The sequence below is a fragment of the Mastigoproctus giganteus genome, chromosome 10 (assembly GCF_048544385.1).
Source record: "Mastigoproctus giganteus isolate SK-2022 chromosome 10, ASM4854438v1, whole genome shotgun sequence".
NCBI classification, from domain to species: domain Eukaryota; kingdom Metazoa; phylum Arthropoda; class Arachnida; order Uropygi; family Thelyphonidae; genus Mastigoproctus; species Mastigoproctus giganteus.
This window is the reverse complement of record NC_143584.1, coordinates 113,521,655-113,548,883: the sequence shown is the minus strand read 5'-3', so window position 1 is coordinate 113,548,883 and position 27,229 is coordinate 113,521,655. Positions and strand designations below refer to the sequence as shown.

Genomic DNA, 27,229 nt, shown 5'->3' with positions numbered 1-27,229 from the left:
CAAAAAATGACAAAAGGGGGCACGTGCCCCTACCCTGAATCCATCACTGGCCTGGTATGGACTTGTAATGTTGTTTCGTATGGTACTGGTCCATTTCTGAGAAAACTAAAATTGTAGGGAGGGCACCTACAGGTAAGAAATTGTTTTGTTTAGATGCAATTAAAGTACAGTAATACCCCGACTTACGCTGCCCCGACTTATGCGAACTCGGAGTTACGCGGTTCTTGATTTTTTCGTTTGGCAACGCTGCCGCCCACTATCTTCAAGGTCGTTTTTCATATGTTATCAATATCCGGTGCGACGGCGGAGATTGAGAGCGAAAGATGAACAAAATTCAACTTTGCTGCTTTTATGTTTTTTATATCAGTGAAGGGGAAACACATTTCACTATAATAACGTAAAAACCAACACAATTCCAGCTATCGGAATAATCGCAAATGCAATTAGATCGAGTTTACTACCAGTTTATAACAGATTCCACTAGCAGAAACGCAACTGGATTTTTATTGTTTTATGGTAGTAACCCCTAGAAATGTGAGGTGTTAATAGTGTATCTCTGCCTTTATGGTGTTGTTTATTCAGTTGCTACATGCGCGCATCTTTGTTTATGCGTATCAAGCGTGCTTCTCGTTTTGTAATTGTGCTTTATTCCCTAAAAATTAGTAAAATTAAAAGGTGTGAAAAGGAAGCGTCCTGGTGAAGACACTGCAGATTCAGAGAGAAAAAGGAAAGCAATTATCGATAAACAGAGGCGGACTGGATCAAAAATTCTTACCCAGGAAAATTTATAGTGGCCTCACACTATGGTTTATGGCCAAAATCACACTGGCCCACCGGGGTTTCCCCGGTAAGGCTTGTGGCCAGTCTGCCTCTGTCGATAGAGAAAAAATATGAAATTGTGAAATGCTTTGAGCGAAATGAAAGACCATGTGATATTGCACGTGCTACAGGCCTAAATGAAGCAACGGCGAAAAGCACATGACAATTGCAAACTTGACAGGTTGAAAATTGAAAAGGGCTTAAAAATTTTAGAAAACATAGACTCCAATGAAGAACGCGTTATAGCTACAAAGCAAGGAATAAAAAAATTATTAGCTTGCTACGAAGAAATTCTGCGTGAAAAAAAGGAACGCGCTGTGTCGTCAGACGAATTTGTTAGATTTTATGAAGCCATCGACATCGAAATAACTTTTTTACGTAAGTCATTTGTTTTTTTAATACATATTTTGTATTAATATGTATAAAGAACTGCAATTTTATTAATATTTTTCTTCTAAACTAGTGTTTTTGTTAGTCCTTGGTCCCAATTAAGCAAAATTTATATGTATTTATATGCAAAGTTGTACCCCGACTTACGCGATTTTCGTCGGACCCACCTATCGCGTAACTTCGGGGTATTACTGTAGTTAATAAATTAGACATTGATTGTATCATCTTTTTCAAGAATAGCTATTTTTTGTGAACAGGTGATTGCAGCTTTGTAGAAATTACAAAAATAAAATTTTTATAAACCCTTCTGGTTTTATTGCTGTTTTCAGTGTTTGAGTGTACTATTGTCAGTATATTTATAGTATAAGCTACATTTCTGACTGTTTCTTAAAATTAACTAGAACAGTTTTCTGCAATTTTAAATAATTTGTTGCAGCTAAATAAAGAAAATTATTAAATTATCGTATGAAGATGTGACTGTTTGATTAACTAAAATGAATTTGTGTGTAATATTGACAGGACTTTTGTTTCTCAAAATTAACTAGAAATGTTTTCTACAATTTTAAATAATTTTTTGGGTCCTAATAAAGAAAATTATTAAATTAGCTTATGGAGATATGACTGTTTGATTAACTAAAATGAATTGTATGTCACATTGACAGGTCTTTTCGAGAGCAGTGTTTATCAAGACTTATTAAACATGTTGGTCTTCCAAAGCAGGCAAGCCCTTTTTATCATTATTTTGAGTTAATTGTAGGCAGAATATACAGAATATATTATTTTATTTCATTAGTTATAATAATCACAGGTAATAATTAATTTTGCTAATTATTACAAAGGCAATATTAGAAATAGTTTATTTTATTAGATTTGTAATCTCAGGGACAAAAAGTTGGGTGACTTATTGTCAGGGAAATGGAAAATATATTGTGCCAAAAAGATAAGTGAAATAGAACCTGGGCATGTCTACCAGTGGCAAAAGTTAATGATATTTTAGAATATTCATGATCTTTTAAGGTACAAAAGGCAATATTGTTGTGCATATTGATATCAATGATATTAATATAGGTAATGAGGATTTACTTAATTTTGTCCAGACATGATAGAAGGGAGTACATTTTAAGAGCCTTGGCAATCAATTTGGCTCTGAAGAGATTGTAAAGGATTATACAAGTTTCATGTGTTAGAATTTTCTTCACCATGGTCTGTGCTTGTTACCAGAAAAGACTGTTTTTACAGCAATGGAATACAATTAAATAGAAGTGGTGCAAAAATTTATTTTGCTGATGCTATGAATGTGTTAGGTGGGTCAAAAACTGCTAATTTGGAAACTTCTAGTTTTCAACTGCTAACTCACTTTGCCAATAGAGTCTAGAATTACAAGCTAAAACACTGTCCTTCTGCCAATAAATTAGTGAAATTGTCTTCCTTGTCAATCTTAATTGCAAAAGACTAGTGAGAGATAAGTATGGAGTTAACATTTCAATGTCAGTCCATGTTTGATGAGATGAAACCTTACCAAGCTATTTTATATATTTTATACAACGACAAAAAAAAAAAAAAAAGGTAATGCAAGTGTGCATATTGTACTGGCAAGGTAATTTGTATGTTGATACGATCCGACGAAGTGTTAACTTCAAATATTTAATGCACCCTTAGCAGATGCTGTATGACTTTTTGAATAAATTTGATAAATAGCAGACTTCATTTGGTGGCTACCTGACTTTCTTTTCTGAATTCCTAAATCAAAGAGTTTCCTTATGGCAGTCAGAAGTCAGCTAGATCCAAACCGAATTCATAGATAACAAGATGCCCAACTGGATTATAAGAAGCATTATGAAGCAAATAAATAGGATTTAGGGATAAAAAGCCTCAGACTACAGGAAGAGTTTATTGTCATATAAGTTAGTGCACTAGCATCATTTCTATGTACAGTAAACCAGTGTTTCTCAACCTTTTTGCTGTTGCGGCACACTTTTAAGGAAAGATGCTAAAATTTTGCGGCATACTACAATCACTATTATACTCACATATATTATATATATAATACTATGTACAGGGTGTCTCAAAAATATTGGTACAAACATTTATGGGAGGTAAGTAACATCTAAAGGAATGTGAATCGCATAGGAACCCATAACCGGAAACGTCATGGGAAAGTAGTAGCAGAGGCACAAGAAGCAGAAATGACACAAGACAGTAATTAGTTGCAAACATTTATTTGACATAATATTAACAATGGAGTACGAGATGGATGCATTTCATGATGTTACAACAGATGCTCGAAGGTTCCACCATGAGACGCGATGCATGTGTGACACCGACGCAGGATGGATTGGCGGACACAGTTGAACGCACCTGGAGTTTCTTTGACAGTAGCAGCAGCGCAGACGAGTCTCGCAACGAGATCCATCTCCACATGCAATTCATACACGATAGATTTGAGGGCCCCCACAGAAAGAAATCAAGGCTCGATAAATCAGGTGAGCATGGGGGCCAGGCAACGGGTCCACCCCGGTCAATCCATCGACGCCCATTTGATTGCCTGTTCAAATGGTCATGAACACACCTTCCATAATGGGCAGGTGCCCCATCATGTTGAAACAAAATGTCTCACATTTTCTGGAACATCGTCAAGTAACCCTGGTAGAACTTGTTCAGGAAAGATCCGATATTTAACAGAGTTCATGCGGGATGGTAACAGGTATGGGCCAGCTAAGCAGTCACCGACCATACCTGCCCACGCATTTATTGCGAAGTGATGTTGTGCCACATGGGGGCGCACACTGTGTGGGCCCTCTGCTAATCCATACACTAGGTGCATGTCTGCCAGCTCACACTTTGTATATCGATGCATGCTCTTCGTGCAGTGACTACTGCTTGAACAAGTAAACCAGGAATTTTCCCTCTCGCGAACTGATGAACAGTGCCATGTACCGACTTACGGTGATGTTTCCGGTTATGGGTTCCTATGCGATTCACATTCCTTTAGATGTTACCTTCCTCCTCTAAACGTTTGTACCAATATTTTTGAGACACCCTGTATATATATATATATATATGTGTGTATATATATTCACAAGCTGTAAGTTATTTCTGTTGGGTATATTTAATAATACACCTATTTGTTTTAAATGCTTTCAGTGTTCTTTTCTGAACATACATGAATTGCATGAAATTTAAAAGAAAAGAAATTATTTAAAAGAGCAATCATGAAATGAAAAAGAAAATATGTAAAAAATTAACATATTTAAATATAAAAACAAACAAATATGCAATTATAACATTTTAATCAGTGAGATGGCTTGATGGAAATGCACATTCTTTAAATATGACGATTTATTGTGGATAGGGTTACTCTCAGGTCTTCTACCGACTTTAGTCTCTCTCTCTCTGTTTAATCTTGTTTAAAGCAGAAACCCTGTTTCGCAGTACGAAGTGGAATCCGAAATTTGTGGGTATTCATTTTGAATTTTGCTAATATTAGTGCTATTAAAGTGAATTTCAAGCTACTGGTCACTACAGATATCAACCAATTCTTTTTCCTCTATCAGATTAAGTTCTAACATCGGAAGGTTCCTTATTGCAAATGGGTCTCTTACCCACAAATATTTTTTGGTATCAAGGGATGGAAAGTAATGATTGATTTTTGTCTTTTACAGTTCTAATATTTCGCTTATTACATTAATTATTTTAGTATAATTCATTTTGGAGGTCAAGGGAAACATTTATAAATTTTTTCATTTACATATACTCAACTTTTCTGTAAAGGCAAACAATTTACAGTAGAAGTGAGTAAATTTTCCTATGGGCCTTTTTTTTTTTTTGCATACTGATATTTAATTTGTTAAGCTGTGCAAATAAATCTGCTAGAAAATGTAATTTACAGCACAAAATTTTATCACTTAAATAATCACAAAATTTTGATTGCTCCAGTGAAAAAAAGATGAGCATCTCCTCACGCAACTCGTCCGTACGCATAAGCACATTTCCTTTTGATAGCCATCGAATCTCAGTATGCATCATTAAAGAAAAATGATGCAGACTCCAGTTCCTCGCATAATTTTCCGAAAATACATATTTTTTGTGGTCTAGTTTTGATATACAGCCACTCCCCGACTTACGTAAGGGTTGCATTCCACGGAACTCTATGTAAGTTGGAATTTCCCTAAATGCTTATGCAGCACTCGCAACTATGCATGCTGAATTTGATTGAAGCAAAAAATAAATGTTCAGTGAACATGTAAATAGAATTATTTGTTCAATTTTTTATCTCATGTGCAGGAAAAATTACAAAAGTGTACAAAATTACAAAAATTATAAAATTACAAAAAGAGAGAGGAGACAGGCATAATGTCAGCAAGTTTTACCTTTTGAGCATTGTTGCCAGAATTAACTCTCCAGCTGATAAGCATGCTGCTGCGGAAGTTGAGGGCCTTGGAGATTTAGATCGGGCTTTTTCCAACACATCACAAAATTTCTCTTCAGCTGCAGAACCAGCACTGGCGACTTCACCGCATACTTTAACGTTGTGGAAACCAGTGCAATGCTTGAACCTATTAAACCACTCGTTGCTTGCCATGAACTTGGCTTGGGGCTTGCTGTACTTATCCTTAATACCTTCATAAATACTTCTTGCTTTTGCTTGAATGGCCATTGGACTCAGAGGCACTTGATTCTTAATCTGATTTTCCATCCATATTATTAATAGCTTTTCCATCTTCGATATCCATCTTTTCCATCTTCCATCCACCTGAATGCTGTTTGGTGATCACTGTTGATCTTAAATGCATTGTTCCTTTAACATGTTCTTTTATACATGCATTGTCCCTTAAATTAGTATTCACTGTTGAAGCAGCGAGACCTAATTCTGTGCAATAGATGACAAACTGTGGCCTGCCTTGTACTTCTTAATTAATCATCTTCATTTCTAAATCAATTTTGTTTCTTTTCCTAGCACTTCCAGCACTTGCACTTCCCATTGGTCCCTTTCCCTTCACTATTGTAATAAGTAAATGGGAATGAAGAGAAGATTCTGAAAATTTATTTATATTTTTTATATGATTGAAGATTTCGGTGAAGGGGAACTCATTTCACCACAATACAGTAATATAAAAACCCACAGAATTTCAGTTATCGGTATTATTGCAAATGCAATAAGATTGAGTTTGCTACACGTTTATAATAGATTGCGCTAACATAAAGGCCCAATAAACCGGAAAGTGCAAATTGTTTTTACTGTTTTATGGTAGTGACCTCCAGAAATGTTTTAGAAAAATATCACCAAGGCATTCAAAATTGATTCTTATTAGTATCAGTAACGGCCGCATGGTGCAAGAAAGCCCTATGGCTTATGCTGCACCAGCCAAAAAAAAAAAAAAATCCGAACAAAACAATGATAAAAACAAAAAATAAATAAATTAATTAAATAAATAACTAAATAATAATAATTAATAAATAAAAAAATAATAAAATAAAAAATAAATAAAAAGGAAATTAAACCTATCATCCTATGCGCTTCCCTTACCCGAAAGTACTATCCAGATGGCCTTTGAATTTCCCCAAACTGTCGGCCTCTACCACCCATGAAGGCAACTTATTCCAGTAATTTATAACTCGCTGGCTAAAATAAAACTTCCTGCAGTCCAATCTAAACATTTCCCCCCCGTAACTTGAATTTATGTCCCCTAGTTCTAGCATCATTTATAATCTTGAAAATTTTGTCCTCATTCATTTTACTGATGCCTCTCAGAGCCTTAAACACCTCAATCAAATCTCCTCTAAGGTGTCTAGTTTCCAAACTCTGCAACCCACATATTCGAATTCTTTCATCATAAAGACGCCCTTTTGCCGATCTCACCAGGCGAGTTACCCTTCTTTGCACCCTTTCAAGAAGCTCGATGTCTTTCTTTAGGTGCGGTCTCCATACTTGAACACAGTATTCCAAGTGTGGTCTAACATAAGCCTTATATAATGGGATTATCATGTCCCTATCTCTACTTGCAAAAGTTCGATAGATCATCGATAGGACACCATGGGCCTTCCTTGCAACCTGTTTACAATGCTCAGAGAATTTCATGTCTGACCGTATCGTAACACCCAAGTCCCTTTCCTCCAGTACTCGGTTTAGTTGAACTCCACCAAGTGAATAAGTTTTTTTGGGATTACTGTTTCCCAGGTGTAATACCTTACACTTTGTTGGATTAAAGCATAGCTGCCATTTTTCTGACCATTCTTGAAGTCTATCTAGGTCTCTCTGAAGAAGCTCAGCTTGACAGTGATCATTAACTACTCTACCAATTTTAACATCATCTGCAAATTTAGACATCACGTCCTCTATCCCTTCATCAGTGTCGTTTATGAAAATTAAAAACAACAGTGGTCCTAATACTGATCCTTGGGGAACCCCACTTCTTACATCAACCCAATCTGAGGAACAGCCATTTATCACAACCCTCTGCCTCCTGCCCCGAAGCCATCCTTCTATCCAACTAAGGATTTTCCCAGTGATTCCAAATTGTTCCAGCTTATAAAGCAACTGCGCATGTGGAACTGAGTCAAAAGCTTTGCTGAAATCTAAATATAAACAATGTCGATATTATTCCCTAAATCCAGCTCGTGAGTGACCCTTTCGAAATAGTGAACCAGATTTGTTAAACATGATTTTCCCTTTACAAAACCATGCTGAGTATCCTTGAGAATTTCAATTCGATCCAAATGATCCTGAATTCCACCCTTGATCATTGCCTCCATGATTTTCCCTACTACTGAAGTCAGACTGACAGGTCGATAATTTCCAACTTCACTTTTAGAGCCACCCTTATGTATGGGAGATACATTTGCACTTTTCCAATCCAAGGGAATCTCCCCAGAGTCTAGTGATGCTCGCATAATTAGCCTCAATGGTTCAATGCACTCGCTTGCCGCCTCTCTTAAGATTATAGGGTATATTCCATCAACTCCAGGAGCCTTACTGGTCTGTAGGCTCGAAAGTTTTTTCATTAAATAATCTTGCGAAATTTCAATATCATTAATTACATATTTTTTAACTTCGCTCCCACAATTTCCCATTGCCACAAAACGTTTTTCATTTGTAAATATCGATGCAAAATAACTGTTGAGTTCATCTGCAACGGCAGCTGATGTATTTATTACTATCCCATTTCCCTTACGTAAAGGTCCGATCTAGTTTGCCCTGCTCTTCTTGGCATTTATATATGTGAAGAATTCTTTATCCCCCCTCTTTGCTCTGTTTGCTAATGATTTCTCATAAACTGCCTTTGCCTGTCGAACCTTTTCTGTGGCTCTGTTACACATCACCTTGTAGCTGTTATAGGCTTCAGTACTTTTTATTGCTCTGTAACCTTTCCATGCCACCTTTTTCTGCTCAAGTAATGCAGCAACTTCACTATTCATCCAACTTGGAACCTTTCTCGTGGAGTATTTTTTTAATGGTATATACGCATTCAAGGCATCTGTGATTAATGTTTTAAAAGCGTACCACAGTTCAATTGTATTCATTCTCTGCGCGATATCTACCCAGTTAATAGAGGCCATGTAGTACCTTAAGGCATCGTAATTTCCTTTTCTGAAATTAAAACCCATTCCTTCGCCTTTAACTACTGCTACCTCTCTCGTCATCATCCACCGTAGAACTCCGTGATCACTTCCTGCTACTGGTCCTCTACTGTCAGCCCTGTTATGTCATCTGATTCATGTGTGACGATGAGGTCTAGGATATTCTTTTCTCTAGTACTTTCCCTGACATGTTGACACAAATAACAGTCATCTAGTTGATTTAAAAATTTTGTTCCCCCTGTCGAGTTTCCTTCCCATTTACTCCAGTCAATTAGAGGCAAATTGAAATCACCCATAATAAGGCATTGACACTTACTTGCCCATTCCATTTGCATGTAGAGGCTTTTGTCATAATCTTCACAATCACCTGGTCTGTAGATTACTCCTACTCGCATTATACCTTTGTTTCCAACTATCTCACACCATACAGACTCTATACTAGCATGTGAAATGTCTGAATCCGGGAAAGCAATCGTCGCACTCAGGCTGCTTCTGATAAGAAGCATTACCCCACCACCCCTTCTATCTAACCTATCCTTCCTAAATACATTATACAAGCCGTACTGAAACTCATCATCCCCAATTTCCCGGTGGCACCACGTCTCTGTAAGCCCTATTATGTCCACGTTACTTGTTTTAACCAGCAGTTCGAATTCGCTCATTTTATTGACGACACTTCTAACATTACTGTATAAACAATTAAGATTTACTGTTCTTGTATATTTAACAACGCTAACACAACCCTTGAAGTTTTTTAGGCTCTCTTCCCTGATATTAGCTACCCGCTCACGTGAAACGTCTTTGCCCCCAGAACATCTAGATAATACGTCCAGTTGGGGTAACAGATAAGAACTCTTAAGGTATGTAACTCTCAAGAGTTACATTGACCAATATTATCAGATAAACGCATGTCGGGTTTTACCCACATCCCCCCTAACTAGCAGTTTCCCTGAACCTTTAAGGTATCCTCAATAATACTGGCAAAAACTTTTGCACCACCTTCGTTTAAGTGTATCCCGTCTCTACAAAACAAATTCCTTCTACCTACAAGTGTGGGCCATGCTGATAGAAATTTACCCCCTAAAGCCTTGCAGATTCCTTCAAGTCTTGAGTTAATCCACAAGGCTCTTAACATATAATCCCTCCTATCATGTCTGGGCAGAATTGCAGACACATAGACATTATGGCCTAGCTCGCGACATTTCCTCAGCATGGTCCTGTATTTTTCCAACAAATCGTCAGATCGTGTACGTTTAATATTATTTGTCCCCACATGAATAATAATATTTTCTTTACCCCCTTTAAAATCTGACAATCTGTTGGTGACATCATCAATAGTTGCTCCCGGCAGACACAACTTGGTTTTGCTCCACCTATCTTTATTACAAAAAATATTCCCCGTTTCCCTGACAATGGAGTCTCCTAATAAAACAATGTCCTTTTTAACCAGAGTAGTTTGCACTTGGTTTTTCTGTTTTGAGGCTCGAATCGGGTGTGCATCACTTCGTAGATTGTTGGAGTTTTGAGTTCCTGACGAGCTCCCAGATGCATTATTTTCGAGGGCAAGCACTCGTTTTTTCAGGGACTCAAATTGTTCCATCAGTGCACCAAATTGTAATTTAAGATCGGTGCACTCCTTACATCGATCACAAAGAAAAGAATCCCCAGGTGAGGTAGGATTAGTCACCAGGTCGACCTTGGAAAACATTCCACAGGTTCCACAACGGATTAAATCATGACTCACCCGTAAATCGCCATCTGCTATTTCCGTGTGAGTCACGATACCCTGTGACGTGTTTAAGGCAGATCTCGTAACTACCATTATAAAATTAAATAAATATCAATGAAAGTAACTTTAAAAAATTATATCTATAATATTATTAAAATCAAACAGTTACAGGAAAACCTATAACAAAATAATCCAACAATATCTAAATAAATCAAAATTTACTATCCAAAGTTTGCTATCCAAAAGTAAACCACTTAACTGAGGAGCCCTGTCTAAGCGCGTCCGCTCACCTCGAATGTCAACGTATAACTGAACATATGATAACGATTAAAAGTGTAGTGCAATTTCCATTATAAAAGTGACCTTTTAGAAAGATAAATAGCTTATTAATATAACGAAAATTTCAACTTTTGAGGTCTTGGAATGAATAACAAAAAAAAAAAAAAAATAAAATAATGTTATTGGGTTCACATTACTATATATTCACGATACCTCTGTTTATTCCTAAGGGATATAAAATACATTCCCATGATTTTTTTTAAGTTTGCACCAGCAAGCAAAACTTGGTGTGAAGTCAAATTTCTGTCAGTTGAATATTACATAAGCCGGGGAGTGGTTGTAATTGACCATTTTTACTGCCTGATCAAATTCAATTTTTAAATTGGGCATATCTGTCTCCACTACTAGAACTTCTCTGTGTCTAAAACAGTATGTTGTAATAATATTTGAATTGTGTCATTTTACTAAGTTTACAAATCCTTTTAGTGTTCCTGTCCTTTCGGGAGCACCGTCGGTACAAATGCCGACACACGACTTCCATAATATATACTACACTTTTGAAAATAATTATTCATTACTTTGAAAATATCTTGGCCGGTTGTGATTTCATTCAATTTGTCACAGCAACAAAAACATAATAATAATAATTGTGTCATTTTCAATAAACCTGACAAATGCTATTAATATGGGCTTGGCACACCCAGGGTCCTAAGCTGGATATCATCATTGTTCTCTTTCTTGGTGATTCCTTCTTTCTACTCTCTCTCTCTCTCTCTCTCTCTCTCTCTCTCTCTCTCTCTCTCTCTCTCTCTCTCTCTCTCTCTCTCTCTCTCTCAGGGTAACTCAAGAATTTTTTTTTTTTGGCTGGTGCAGCATAAGCTTCAGACTTCCTTGCACCATATAGCTAATAATAATTGGGCTTTCCCGCTGATATCCGTAGAATTATCTACTTGCAATGCAAACAGTCGCCCAAAATTATTAATATTTCGAACAACTTGTTCTTCAATATCATTGGGCATTTCTTTTATACGCCTGCTAATTGTGCTGTTTGAAAGTGGTACAGTCATTATTCTTTTTTCAGCTTCCTCTCCCAAAATACTTTTCACAATTACCTGACATGCTGGTAAAATCAGACTTTCTGCAGTCAGGTGATATTTCTTTCTCTTTTTTTTTTTACCACCAGTTCAGCTACTAAATAGCTGGCTTCTTGCATTTTATCACATATTTTAGCCATATTATAAAATACTGTACCCTGTTTTCTAGTAGAGGCCAGCAGTCTTTTAAAAATACTCCACAGTTTTGGATGATAAATTCTTGTGCTTCACAGAAAAATGATGCTGCAATTTACTCGGCACCATTGATTCATTTGACAATTTCAAACCACAAGCTACACAAAGGTTTAGGACAATCTTGGGTATTAGCATTAGTAGAGGCATGTGATGCAAGAAAGCAAGCTTATGCAGTATTACCCAAAAAGGGAAAAACCACTACCATTTCACCCCTCCATTCTTTCGAAATACCTGTCCAGCTGAGCCCTAAATTTATTTAGGCTATCACCTTCCACAACAAGGAATGGAAGTGTAGTACAGAGTTGATACGTTACTCAGGGGTTACTGTTTCCCATATGTAGTACTTTACATTTGTCAATGTTTAAACTTCATTTGCCACCTCTCAGCCCATCTGCTCAACCTTTCCAGATCCTGTTGCAGCAGCATACTGTCAGTAGTGTCCTTAACAACCCTGCCAACCTTTGTATCGTCTGCATACTTGGACATTAAGCTTGATATACCATCATCAATATCATTTATAAATACAGAAAACAACAATGGACCCAACACTGAACTCTGAGGGACTCCACTAGCATTAGCTAGGGGAGTCTCTCAGGGTTCAGTGTTGCTCATCATGGACTAACGACATTAGTCCACGATGAGCAGTGTCCATTGATTATCACTAATATCTAATCTCCAGCTTTACAGAAATGAACAGTTGAGAGGAAGGACACACACACACACACACACCACTTATTTAGGTCTGTAGAAGTGTGCGTGTGTGTGTTCATGAGCTAATTTGTACATTGTACCAGCTTTTCCAGAATAACCCGGGATAGGAGGGGGGTATACACCCTCTACCTGAGATTAGCTAACAGCCTCAGATGAACAGGACTTCAGAAATTCTTCTAGTCATTAGTAGAAATTGAACCTACACCTTTCCAAATGATGGCATATATGGGGGTGTATGATGCCAACCAGGCCTGACAAAAACAGCATTCATGTATGTAGATATGTATAGTATCTTATTTAAGATGGCTCCGAAATGCTAGTTCAACTCTGCCATGGTACACTGTGATGATACAGAAACTCTTCAGAAAGGCCAGAAATGTATGTAATGCTATGTTTGTGCTGTGCATATGTTATGTTGTTTAGTTTTTCTGGCTACTCTGCTACCAGGAAGCAACAAACACCTGGGAGGTACATCCTAATACCTGTCTACACCATGAGGAGGTGGGCCACAACTAAGCACAAACTGCAGCAAACCTCACGTGTTACATACTGAATGTCCAAACCATTGAAAATATGAGCAAATAAAATAAAATAATAAAGTAATAAAAATGATAAAAATAAAAGGAATTAAAAAATAAATAAAATAAAATTTAGAAAAATAAAAAGACATAAATTAAAAGTGAATTGAGGGAAGAGATAACGATTCTGCACAGGATAACCTCTGTCAGCAGATGGACCAGCCTGAGTCCAGAAGAAGATAGAAGACAGGAAAACAGTGATCATTCAGCATTGTACAAGTAAGATTAGGAACTGCCCAATCGAAGGTGGTGGTAAAGATGGCCCTTGACCTAAAGATGGTGGTAGTGATGATGGTATCACGAAATGGCAACAATGGAGGTTTGGACTGGAGGTAGAGCTGGAATAGGAGTAGTTACCAGAATTGAAGCTCTGCTGGTGATTTGTACACATCTGGTGAAGGCTTTATTGTGCAAAATCTTACAGAAGATTAAATTTTTCTTTGCAGTCCAAGAGAGACGACTCATTGCCTGGAGAAAATGGTTGACACACAGCAGACAGTGACTGATGAAGATCCAAGTAATATGGACAAGTGAAAAGAACATGCTGCCAGTCTTCTGGGCTGCCACAGTTATAGAGGGGAGAATCAGACAGGTTAAACATAACAAGTTTAGTGCAAAGGGAACCATGACCAGTTAGAAGAAAAAGAATATGGAGACTCAGACTGAACCATTTAAGAACAGACTTTTGTAAGGCAAAGGACACAGAAGGAATAAACTTTCTTGTGACCATACCTCTGGAAGAAGAAGACCACCAATCTTGCCAGAGGTGAACTAGCTGGTTCCAGCAATGAGTTTTTTTGGTTTTAGGATTGCAGTGTATATTAACAATTATGTCTAAAGAGTGGCATGTCTAAGGTAATAGCAAAAACCTTGATAAACGATTTGGAGGTGCAGAAGTAAGCAACAATTTAAAACCTGTAGTGCAGCTATCAAAATTGTGCAACAGGAACGACTCATTATTAAGAGCATATGCCTTTGGATAGAGAGAGTTTCTCTTGGGTAGCAACTTTCTTAATGTACTTCAAAACCAAGCCCCAGTACAATAGGTACAATTTTGTACAAAGCGGTGTTTGTTCCGATGAACAAACACCAATTTGTACAAAAGATGAAGGGTACGATGGTTAATATTCCGGGATTGATGTTATAGACGGACAAGCATAGAAGGTTACTTGGCTATTTTATCATGAAGTGCAAGACATGTTTCTGGAAGTTTAACTTATGATCTAGAATAATACCCAAGTTCTCTCCAACCATGGGCATGGAGAAAGCGACAAAAAAAGTTTAACAGACAGAGGCCTGAAAACGTTAAGGTTGCCCTTAAGATAAAGAAGCTTAGTCCTGTGAGGAGAAATGTAAGTTTATTAATAATGACCAAGAGCCCAGATCATTCATGATGTTATTGGCAGTACTTTCCAAAGAAGAATGAGAATTACTGACAAGAAGTGTTTGATCATCAGCATATGCTATTTTAGAAGCATTGAATGGCTTCTAAATTTGGTTCTCTATGATTGGAAGCCAATCATAGAGAACCAAATTCCAGACAAGTGGACCAAGCACTGAACCTTGTGGGGCATCCTCAAGAGATAGAGCAACTAAGTTGCTGAGCACCAGAAATTACTTGGACAGAATGGTGGAAAAAGCAGTTGCAGGTTAAGTTGTAGAGTTGTGAGGAGCATAGAGCAGCTCTGAAGCGAGCAAAAAAAAAGCTGTCCCACCAAAGGAAGTCAAAGGATCCAGAGAAATTTATGAAAATAGCCATTTACGCATGCATTCGTTTATGGAGAGAAGTTCAATCCAAGGCCTCCTCAGTTCCATGCTCTGGACGAAAACCAAACTGATCAGAATGCTTTAAAGAGCATTTAGCAGGTGCGTCCGTAGCCAGGTGGGAAGGAGTAGCAGTGTATAACACACACTTCTTGATTAGACCGGGGTTCGAGCCCATCACCACCAAATATGGAGGATGCGCAAAGGTCAGGAAATGACCACCGCATATTCTCGGAGCAATATGGCCTTAGTTGCTAATGCTCCTAAAAACCAAATAACAAACAGAGCATTTAGTAAAAGGACAATCTAGATGGGCAGCAAAAGTCACTGAAGGGTTTTACCCAAGTTGGACAATAATGCAATAGGACAATAGGCCTCAGCAGAAGTAGAAGTACCAGGTTTGGAAATTAGTTTTAACAATGCCATCTCTCAAAGGACAGGAAAGTTGTCTTATTCAAACATTTATTATAGAGTGTTACAAGGACAGATGGATAGAGTTTGTGTATAATTGCTTGATAAAAATCCCCTTGAAGTTATCAAGTTCAGGACAACTGTTATTGATTTTAGAGATTGCCGAATCAACCTCCTCCTGGCTGAAGCAAGGACTGGATTCAGAAGTAATGTAGGCCTTGTTAAAAGATCTAATTTGTTGATGATCACATCAGTGGGTCATCTGAGGGAAGAAGTGCATTAAGTAGGGCATTGATGGTACTAGTCCAAGTCAGAGTTTCGGCATTGTGTGAGTCAACAGAGTGATAAATTTCTGGAGGGTCAGCCTTGTTTCTTGAGAGATGATGAACAAGACCAGACCCTAGAATTGCCTGCAGTTAGGACAAGTGTTCTCCAAGTGGTTCTTTTACTGTCATTTATGGCCTTGGTATATTGCTTTTTCAGGTTGCTATATTCATTTTTAACCTTCTCAATGTCTGCAGTTGGCCAGGTCCAGGGCCAGTGTGCAAGTGAGGTACTTGCCACAGGCGTTGCCTAAAATAGGCACTGCTAGATGCATTACTATATATATATATATATATATATATATACGATATGAATTAGGTGCTGTTACAAGGTTTTGGCTCAGGCACCACAAATGCTAGTGCCAACCCTGGCAAGCACAAAACACACGATGGCGTAACATGATCAAGTCATGACTCCAGTCCACTGCCTAAACACTGTAGTGACTCCACTACAGTGTTTAGGCAGCACCTGGCGCCTCCGTAGCCAGGTGGGAAGGAGCAGCAGTGCGTAGCACACGCTTCTTGATTAGACCGGGGTTCGAGCCCGTCACCACCAAATATGGATGATGCGGAAAGGTCAGGGAATGACCACCGCATATCCCGGAGTAATATGGCCTAAGCTGTTAATGCTCCTAAAAACCAAACAACAACAACAACAGGCAGCACCTTCCTCTTAGCAGCACGAGAGAGAGAGAGAGAGCAGACCTTGAACAAAGCATCCTGGACATACATTGTAGTCAGATGCAGAGTAATTAGCAATAGTGTTCATCACAGAGTACAAGAATGAGAATTGAAGTGCATATTCAAAATGAGACCATAATATATGTTTAAGGGAAAAGCGGTGAAGGTCCTGCAGAGGAAAAGAAGCATCTGAAAGGGAAGCCTTAATCACAAAGGTAATAGCTGAGTCACTATTACCTTTCACTATAGCTAATGTCAGAGTTAACAGACCAATCAGAAACAGTGGAAGCATTGGCATATGCAGTTGCAGTTAGGTCAGTATTAATCTCTCCAGATGTAGAGCTGAAGGTAAAAGGCATGTCAGGCTGGTTGAGAGTAACAAGGTGATGAGAGAGTAAGAATTCTTCAATAAGTATGCCTTTAGCAACAGAAGAAGATGAAAACCAGATTAGGGACTTTGCATCGACATCTGACGTGATGAAGATGTGTAGAACTGACAGTAGCAATACCATTATCAAGGTATTGAAGATAAACAGTGATATCAGAAGTAGGTGGACAGCATAAAGAAACTGAAAAATAAGGAATACTAGAAGATGAAACATGAATGCAGACAACATGTTGTGTGCTACGGCTATTGATTTCAACAACATTCAGATTAGCGTTTGTTATAACAAATGCAGAGTGCGGCTCAGCATGATCAGGCTGAACGACACTCATGGACAGAGTTAGCCAGAAACTTGGCCTTGATGATAATATGGTTCTTGAAGGGGCCAGTATATCAAACTGGTGAACATCCAGATATTGCTGAACTTCATTTGCAAGTAGATGAGACTTGTGTGCATTAAGTTGAAGGATACACAAGTCAGAAGTAATAGAGCCGTCTGCAGTAGAAGAATGATTATATGATGTATTACTCATTGTTGGTTCTTAATATTATTAGTTCTTTAGATCTTATAAAGTCTGGGCATTGGGGATCTTGAACAGAGTGTCTGTAATCCTTCTTTCTAGATTTACAATTTGCACATATTGGAGGTTCTGATTTACTTGGATATTTACTAAACACGTGGCCAGGCTTAGAGCAGTGACCACAAGTGGGGGACTCCTTTTGACACGTGGTAGTCATGTGACTGAAGCCTAGGCAAATGTAACATTTCGTAACCACCACAAAACATCTAAATTTGTGGGCAGTAAACCCAGTGTAGAGATGCTGTAACTCGAATATTAATATATTCAGGATAATACGTTGGCATTCGAGGTGAGCAGACGCGCTTAGACAGGGCTCCTCAGTTAAGTGGTTTACTTTTGGATAGTGCTTTTAAATATTTCATTTATTTAGATATTGTTGGATTATTTTGTTATAGGTTTTCCTGTAACTGTTTGATTTTAATAATATTATAGATATAATTTTTTAAAGTTACTTTCATTGATATTTATTTAATTTTATAATGGTAGTTACGAGATCTGCCTTAAACACGTCACAGGGTATCGTGACTCACACAGAAATAGCAGATGGCGATTTACGGGTGAGTCATGATTTAATCTGTTGTGGAACCTGTGGAATGTTTTCCAAGGTCGATCTGGTGACTAATCCTACCTCACCTGGGGATTCTTTTCTTTGTGATCGATGTAAGGAGTGCACCGATCTTAAATTACAATTTGGTGCACTGATGGAACAATTTGAGTCCCTGAAAAAACGAGTGCTTGCCCTCGAAAATAATGCATCTGGGAGCTCGTCAGGAACTCAAAACTCCAGCAATCTACGAAGTGATGCACACCCGATTCGAGCCTCAAAACAGAAAAACCAAGTGCAAACTACTCTGGTTAAAAAGGACATTGTTTTATTAGGAGACTCCATTGTCAGGGAAACGGGGAATATTTTTTGTAATAAAGATAGGTGGAGCAGAATCAGGGTATGTCTGCCGGGAGCAACTATTGATGATGTCACCAACAGATTGTCAGATTTTAAAGGGGGTAAAGAAAATATTATTATTCATGTGGGGACAAATAATATTAAACGTACACGATCTGACGATTTGTTAGAAAAATACAGGACCATGCTGAGGAAATGTCGCGAGCTAGGCCATAATGTCTATGTGTCTGCAATTCTGCCCAGACACGATAGGAGGGATTATATGTTAAGAGCCTTGTGGATTAACTCAAGACTTGAAGGAATCTGAAAGGCTTTAGGGGGTAAATTTCTATCAGCATGGCCCACACTTGTAGGTAGAAGGAATTTGTTTTGTAGAGACAGGATACACTTAAACAAAGGTGGTGCAAAAGTTTTTGCCAGTATTATTGAGGATACCTTAAAGGTTCAGGGAAACTGCTAGTTAGGGGGGATGTGGGTAAAACCCGACATGCGTTTATCTGATAATATTGGTCAATGTAACTCTTGAGAGTTACATACCTTAAGAGTTCTTATCTGTTACCCCAACTGGACGTATTATCTAGATGTTCTGGGGGCAAAGACGTTTCACGTGAGCGGGTAGCTAATATCAGGGAAGAGAGCCTAAAAAACTTCAAGGGTTGTGTTAGCGTTGTTAAATATACAAGAACAGTAAATCTTAATTGTTTATACAGTAATGTTAGAAGTGTCGTCAATAAAATGAGCGAATTCGAACTGCTGGTTAAAACAAGTAACGTGGACATAATAGGGCTTACAGAGACGTGGTGCCACCGGGAAATTGGGGATGATGAGTTTCAGTACGGCTTGTATAATGTATTTAGGAAGGATAGGTTAGATAGAAGGGGTGGTGGGGTAATGCTTCTTATCAGAAGCAGCCTGAGTGCGACGATTGCTTTCCCGGATTCAGACATTTCACATGCTAGTATAGAGTCTGTATGGTGTGAGATAGTTGGAAACAAAGGTATAATGCGAGTAGGAGTAATCTACAGACCAGGTGATTGTGAAGATTATGACAAAAGCCTCTACATGCAAATGGAATGGGCAAGTAAGTGTCAATGCCTTATTATGGGTGATTTCAATTTGCCTCTAATTGACTGGAGTAAATGGGAAGGAAACTCGACAGGGGGAACAAAATTTTTAAATCAACTAGATGACTGTTATTTGTGTCAACATGTCAGGGAAAGTACTAGAGAAAAGAATATCCTAGACCTCATCGTCACACATGAATCAGATGACATAACAGGGCTTACAGTAGAGGACCAGTAGCAGGAAGTGATCACGGAGTTCTACGGTGGATGATGACGAGAGAGGTAGCAGTAGTTAAAGGCGAAGGAATGGGTTTTAATTTCAGAAAAGGAAATTACGATGCCTTAAGGTACTACATGGCCTCTATTAACTGGGTAGATATCGCACAGAGAATGAATACAATTGAACTGTGGTACGCTTTTAAAACATTAATCACAGATGCCTTGAATGCGTATATACCATTAAAAAAATACTCCACTAGAAGGGTTCCAAGTTGGATGAATAGTGAAGTTGCTGCATTACTTGAGCAGAAAAAGGTGGCATGGAAAGGTTACAGAGCAATAAAAAGTACTGAAGCCTATAACAGCTACAAGGTGATGTGTAATAGAGCCACAGAAAAGGTTCGACAGGCAAAGGCAGTTTATGAGAAATCACTAGCAAACAGAGCAAAGAGGGGGGATAAAGAATTCTTCACATATATAAATGCCAAGAAGAGCAGGACAAACCAGATCGGACCTTTACGTAAGGGAAATGGGATAGTAATAAATACACCAGCTGCCGTTGCAGATTAACTCAACAGTTATTTTGCATAGATATTTACAAATGAAAAACGTTTTGTGGCAATGGGAAATTGTGGGAGCGAAGTTAAAAAATATGTAATTAATGATATTGAAATTTCGCAAGATTATTTAATGAAAAAACTTTCGAGCCTACAGACCAGTAAGGCTCCTGGAGTTGATGGAATATACCCTATAATCTTAAGAGAGGCGGCAAGCGAGTGCATTGAACCATTGAGACTAATTATGTGAGCATCACTAGACTCTGGGGAGATTCCCTTGGATTGGAAAAGTGCAAATGTATCTCCCATACATAAGGGTGGCTCTAAAAGTGAAGTTGGAAATTATCGACCTGTCAGTCTGACTTCAGTACTAAGGAAAATCATGGAGGCAATGATCAAGGGTGGAATTCAGGATCATTTGGATCGAATTGAAATTCTCAAGGATACTCAGCATGGTTTTGTAAAGGGAAAATCATGTTTAACAAATCTGGTTCGCTATTTCGAAAGGGTCACTCACGAGCTGGATTTAGGGAATAATTTGGACATTGTTTATATTTAGATTTCAGCAAAGCTTTTGACTCAGTCCCACATGAGCGGTTGCTTTATAAGCTGGAACAGGTTGGAATCACTGGGAAAATCCTTAGATAGATAGAAGGATGGCTTCAGGGCAGGAGGCAGAGGGTTGTGATAAATGGCTATTCCTCAGATTGGGTTGATGTAAGAAGTGGGGTTCCCCAAGGATCAGTATTAGGACCACTGTTGGTTTTAATTTTCATAAACGACATTGATGAAGGGATAGGGGGCGTGATGTCTAAATTTGCAGATGATGTTAAAATTGGTAGAGTAGTTAATGATCACTGTCAAGCTGAGCTTCTTCAGAGAAACCTAGATAGACTTCAGGAATTGTCAGAAAAATGGCAGCTGTGCTTTAATCCAACAAAGTGTAAGGTATTACACCTGGGAAACAGTAATCCCAAAAAAACTTATTCACTTGGTGGAGTTCAACTAAACCCAGTACTGGAGGAAAGGGACTTGGGTGTTACGATACGGTCAGACATGAAATTCTCTGAGCATTGTAAACAGGTTGCAAGGAAGGCCCATGGTGTCCTATCGATGATCTATCGAACTTTTGCAAGTAGAGGTAGGGACATGATAATCCCATTATATAAGGCTTATGTTAGACCACACTTGGAATACTGTGTTCAAGTATGGAGACCGCACCTAAAGAAAGACATCGAGCTTCTTGAAAGGGTGCAAAGAAGGGTAACTCGCCTGGTGAGATCGGCAAAAGGGCGTCCTTATGATGAAAGAATTCGAATATGTGGGTTGCAGAGTTTGGAAACTAGACACCTTAGAGGAAATTTGATTGAGGTGTTTAAGGCTCTGAGAGGCATCAGTAAAATGAATGAGGACAAAATTTTCAAGATTATAAATGATGCTAGAACTAGGGGACATAAATTCAAGTTACGGGGGGAAATGTTTAGATTGGACTGCAGGAAGTTTTATTTTAGGCAGTGAGTTATAAATTAGTGGAATAAGTTGCCTTCATGGGTGGTTAGAGGCCGACAGTTTGGGGAAATTCAAAAGGTCATCTGGATAGTACTTTCGTGTAAGGGAAGCGCATAGGATGATAGGTTTAATTGCCTTTTTATTTATTTTTTATTTTATTTTTTTTATTTATTAATTATTATTATTTAGTTATTTATTTAATTAATTTATTTATTTTTTTTTTATTTTTATCATTGTTTTGTTCGGATTTTTTTTTTTTTTTTTTTTTTTTTTTTTTTTTTGGCTGGTGCAGCATAAGCCATAGGCTTTCTTGCACCATGCGGCCGTTACTAATACTAATATATGGCTGAGGAGAAATGCCAAAGACTCGATACTTTTGGATATAGACTTGGTACATAATTATAGACATAGTGGTAAATCGAAAGTCAATTCCTTGTAAGATCCTCAAGTGTAATATCAAGGTCTTGCAGATTTTTGAAGTAAAGACCCTTAAGAAATTCTTCTTTTGATAAATTGTTCTCCACTTCAAAAATTAGTAGGGCTGGGTCAGATTTTTTAGGTGATAATGAGGAGATCCCCATTTTAGACAAAGCTGGTAGGGATGCAATCTTTGCTGCATCAGCCTCAGAGTCAGTTTCTATGACAACACTCTTATTATGAGTGTTGCTAAAGCTTTGATTTTAATGTCCAGTATATGCTTTGGTCACTTACAATTTAACAGCTTGGCTGGTAACCAGATTAAGATTTTCTCCTGCCTTTAAAATAATATTTTGTTGAGTAGGAGCCAAAGCGGACTTAGTTGCAACAGTGACTGCTGAGGAAGAGATGACCTTTAATTCAGGTGCTTGGCAACTAGGTGAGTCATGTAGTACTTGAGCATAAGTCAAAGTGGTGGAAACAGGAGGTGTAGGAAGAGAGACATTATTATTTTAGACTGAAGCTTTGAGTTCTCTAAGAGAAGTTTATTTAAAGCATGTTCAAGGCCAGCCTGGTACCAAAGAACATTTTTGTTGGATTCTTTAAACAAATAATCCTCCAGATCCTTAATAGATTTGCAGCCTCCTTAGGTGCGAAATGAACATAAGATATGGGAGATAACTTTTGGAAACTTTACTTTCATTAAAATGGTGGGAACAGCATTCCATGAGGATGTAATAGATTGCTGGACAGAAATGCCATAAGTGGAATCAGCACTTATAGAAACATCAGGTTGAGGCTATGTAGCAGAAGCACAGTTATCAGGCATTGAAGTACCACCAGTGGGATCAGAAGCAGTCTCACAGACAGATGGAGAATGTGCAAGTGAGGTACAGGTGTCACATTGAGAATTTAATAACTCAATTTCTGAAGACCCCAACCTCCTCAGAAGACATCAAGTCTGTGCATTAGGAGAAGCAATAATATTGTCAGAAGAAACATCACTAGAAGTATCATTATCAGAATCCGTTGCTAAAGGTAGAATTAGCTGTTCTGGAGTTGGAGGGGACTCTCCAACAGTTTTGTTGGTATTGATAGATATAGTTCTCAGAGTTAGTGAAGTATATTAACAGAAGTAACAAGTAGTATTTCTTGGTAGTATTTTCGTAATATGTTAATATTTATTTATTAATTTATTAAGTAATTAGTTTATTTATTAAGTAACCTTTAAAGCAAGAAAATCCTTTTCACAAACAAATCCTAAATTCTTCCAATAAATGTAATAACTTTAACAAAACTGCCCACTGTTGTTCAATATTTAAAGTTAAATTTACTATTAAACTTGAACTGACAAAAGTTACAAGATATGTTATGTTTCAGCAGCCAACCAGAAAAGAGAGGAGGGGTGGGAATTCACTACAACAGAAGCAAGTTAATTCTTAACCTATTGTACTAGTCTTGATTTTCTCATAGCCAGCCTGCAAACTCTTCATTAGTTTCAATAAATTAGCATTGTTTCATTTTGAAATGCAAATAGTGTAATAAAAAAGTTAAAAAGAAGATAGAGTGGTGGAAACGTTGAAGTCATTATAGAGAATTTTTTTGTCTTTGAAGGCCATTATTACAAATGGGAAATCAGCACATAGCTACCACAAAGGTTGTTATGGTATGCTGCGATTATGGTTGGCTACTAGAGACAGTCGTGTTCCAAGCCGCTAAGTGGATTTTTCTTATTTATTGATTTGAAATTATTGTTTTTCTAAAACTTTTGATTTAAATTTAGTAGTATAACATTATTTTGTGATTTTCTGATTAACTTGGTGTATTTATTCTTTACTCGGCCTTGTAATTGCATAAAAGTATCGGTAAAGGTTTCCACGTGTTTCAACTCCGTAATTTTCCCGCCATTGTGATACGATAGTTGAATGCCGTACTAGATAGCGTTAGTTGAACTTCGTTAGCAGTTAAATTGTACGTTTAAATAAATACATATAACGACTTAGATTACAAACGTAATATAATTAACTATATTTAACATAATTAATAACATAACATAATTAATTATAATTAATTAATAAATTAATAGAATCATGACTCAGACCAGAGCAGCAAAGCAAAAGGCTCAAGCTAATGGAAGCGCTGTGGCTCAGAGCAGAACTGAGGGAGGCAGTTGTCCTCTGACTCACAGCCTTATAAAATGCACTGTTTGCTTGATGTTTGCAGAGCAATCGGGTACGGGACATGATACTGCCAAGGGGGATGTCTTTGTGTGTGCACGATGCAAGGAGTGTATCGATATCAGGCAACAACTCGGCGTTCTTGTGGGCCTATATGAGAGCTTGAAGGACAGGGTGGATGCCCTCGAAGAAACTAAATTGAGGGGCCCATCAAGCTCTCAGCTGCCCACATCAACGCCAGAGCTTGCACTTGGGCATCGCGTGACACAGAGGCAACCCCCAAGGCAGAATGCGCTGGTCCCGAAGGAACTAGTAGTTGTTGGTGTCTATTGTCAGGGAAACGGGGAACATGCTTTGTAAAAAAGATAGGTGGAACAGGACCAGGGTATGTCTGCCAGGGGCAAAGGTTGATGACGTTGTAGAGCGAATATCATCTTTTAAGGGCACAAAAGGTGATATAGTTGTACACGTTGGCACTAATAATATTAAGAGTAGGAGACCGGCAGAATTACTTAACAAGTACAGGTCACTGTTGAACAAAAGCCGAGAATTAGGGTTGAATTTGAAAGTGTCTGCAATTCTGCCCAGACACGATAGGAGGGAGTATATGATGAGAGCCTTGTCGATCAATTCGGCCCTGGAAAGATTGTGCAAGGCTCAAGGGGTAGAATTTTTTTCAGCCTGGACTGTACTTGTTAACAAGAGAGATTGCTTCTACAGGGATGGGATACACTTAAATAGAAAGGGTGCAAGAATATTTGCTGATGCTATCGAGGCAGTGTTAGGTGGGTCGGAAAACTGCTAGCCTGGGGGGAGACAAAGACCAATAGATTGACAGTAGCCACTGGCAGAGGTGAAAGAGATTCTTGCACTGCTTCTATTAGAATGAGCAGAAGCCTGAAAAACAAGATGCATGGTATTTCAGAGACTGCTGGGAGCCATTGCGGTACAAATAAACACATGGGTTGTGTTAGGGTAGCTAAGAATAGAAACAGGCGCAGGTATACTTGCGTGTACACCAATGCTAGGAGTTTAGTAAATAAATTTGATGAATTTGAGGTATTGCTCAAAACATCAAAGGCAGATATTGTTGGGATATCAGAGACGTGGTGTCACACAGATATAAGGGATGCAGAACTGCAATTTGGGGAGTACAACATCTACAGAAAGGATAGACAGGATAGGAAGGGGGGAGGGGTTATGCTATTAGTTAAGAAACACATAAAAACCAAGGAAGTGAAGCCAGTCGACATCGCTGGACAGTGCAGTGTTGAGTCAGTTTGGTGTGACATAAGCATTGGGAGATCAAAATTGAGAGTAGGAGTGTGCTATAGGCCTAATGACTCTGATGAGTATAATAAGGAACTGTACAGGGAAATTGAGTGGGCCAGTAAATCAGAGAGTCTTATAATGGGAGATTTTAATTTCCCAGATATTGACTGGAATTTGGGGGCTGGTTACTCACACACTAGCAGGGCTTTTGTGGATTTATTGGATGATTGTTTTCTACATCAGCATGTTCAGGAGGCAACTAGAGGGAGTAATACTCTTGATTTGATTGTCAGCAGTGATTCTTCATGCATTAAGAATCTGCAGATAAATGAACCACTAGGTGGCAGTGATCACAGTGTGCTGAAGTGGGATTTACTGAAAGAGGTAACTACCATTAGGGGTAAAGGGAAGGGTTATTGCTTCCGTAAAGGCGACTACGATGGACTGAGACAGTATTTAAATTCTATACAGTGGGACCAACTGATGATGTTACCAACAGCAAATTCAAAATGGGAAGCATTCAAAGAACTTATCTTGGAAGCTACTAGGCTTTACATACCAACTAAGAAATATTGTTCAAGGTTTAGGCCAAAATGGATGTCAGATGAACTAATGAGGCATATGGCAGAGAAGAAAAATGCATGGGATACTTACAAATTAACACATGACACAGAAGCCTATGATAGATACGAGTTGATATGCAACCAAGTTACAAAGGAGGTTAGGCAGGCGAAGGCAGATTACGAGAAATCCTTGGCAAGGGATGCAAAGAAAAACAGCAAAGAGTTCTTTACTTATGTAAACTCTAGAAGGAAGGGGATGAATCAGATTGGTCCACTTGATATTGATGGGTCAACTGTTGATAATCCTGCTCAGGTAGCTAACAAACTAAATGAATATTTTGCATCGACATTCACACATGAGGAGTTATTCAGCAAGGGGAATGCCAGAGGTGTATTCAACTCTAGCAGTAAGCTACAGAATCTTGAAATAACTGGGAGTAAAGTGGAGGAGAAACTGTTGAAGATAAACACAAGAAAGGCACCCGGGGTGGATGGGATCTATCCAGTTATATTAAAGGAGGCAGCAAAGGAAGTAAGCAAACCCTTAGCCATAATTATGAGAGCTTCCTTGGAATCAGGGGAGGTACCCATAGACTGGAAATGTGCAAATGTGACCCCAATTGACAAAGGAGGATCAAAGGCTGACACAAGTAATTATAGACCTGTGAGCTTAACATCTGTTCCAGGAAAATTAATGGAGGCACTGGTTAAAGAAGCACTGCAGGATCATTTAGACAAGACTTCAGTTATAGCTCAGACACAGCATGGTTTTGTTAAGGGGAAGTCTTGCCTGACCAACTTGATTGTATACTATGATGCAGTCACAAAAGAACTGGATGCAGGGAATAACTTTGATATTATATACTTGGATCTTAGAAAGGCTTTTGATACTGTTGCACATGGAAGACTGCTACACAAATTGGAGCAATGTGACATTGGAGGCAAATTGTTGCTGTGGATAAAGGGGTGGTTGAGTGGGAGAAGACAGAGAGTGGTAATCAATGGACACTGCTCATCGTGGACTAATGT

The 27,229-nt window shown here is 38.3% G+C and overlaps 1 protein-coding gene across 1 annotated transcript in view; it reads left to right on the top strand.

Annotated features, from left to right (window-relative positions):
- LOC150079228 (transmembrane and coiled-coil domain-containing protein 4-like) overlaps positions 1-27,229 on the top strand; it is a 237,891-nt gene that overhangs the window by 27,179 nt on the left and 183,483 nt on the right. The window contains exon 3 of the mRNA XM_090382998.1: positions 1,872-1,929. Within this exon, the coding sequence (XP_090239124.1) occupies positions 1,872-1,929 (58 nt within the window). The remainder of the gene's footprint in view (positions 1-1,871; positions 1,930-27,229) is intronic.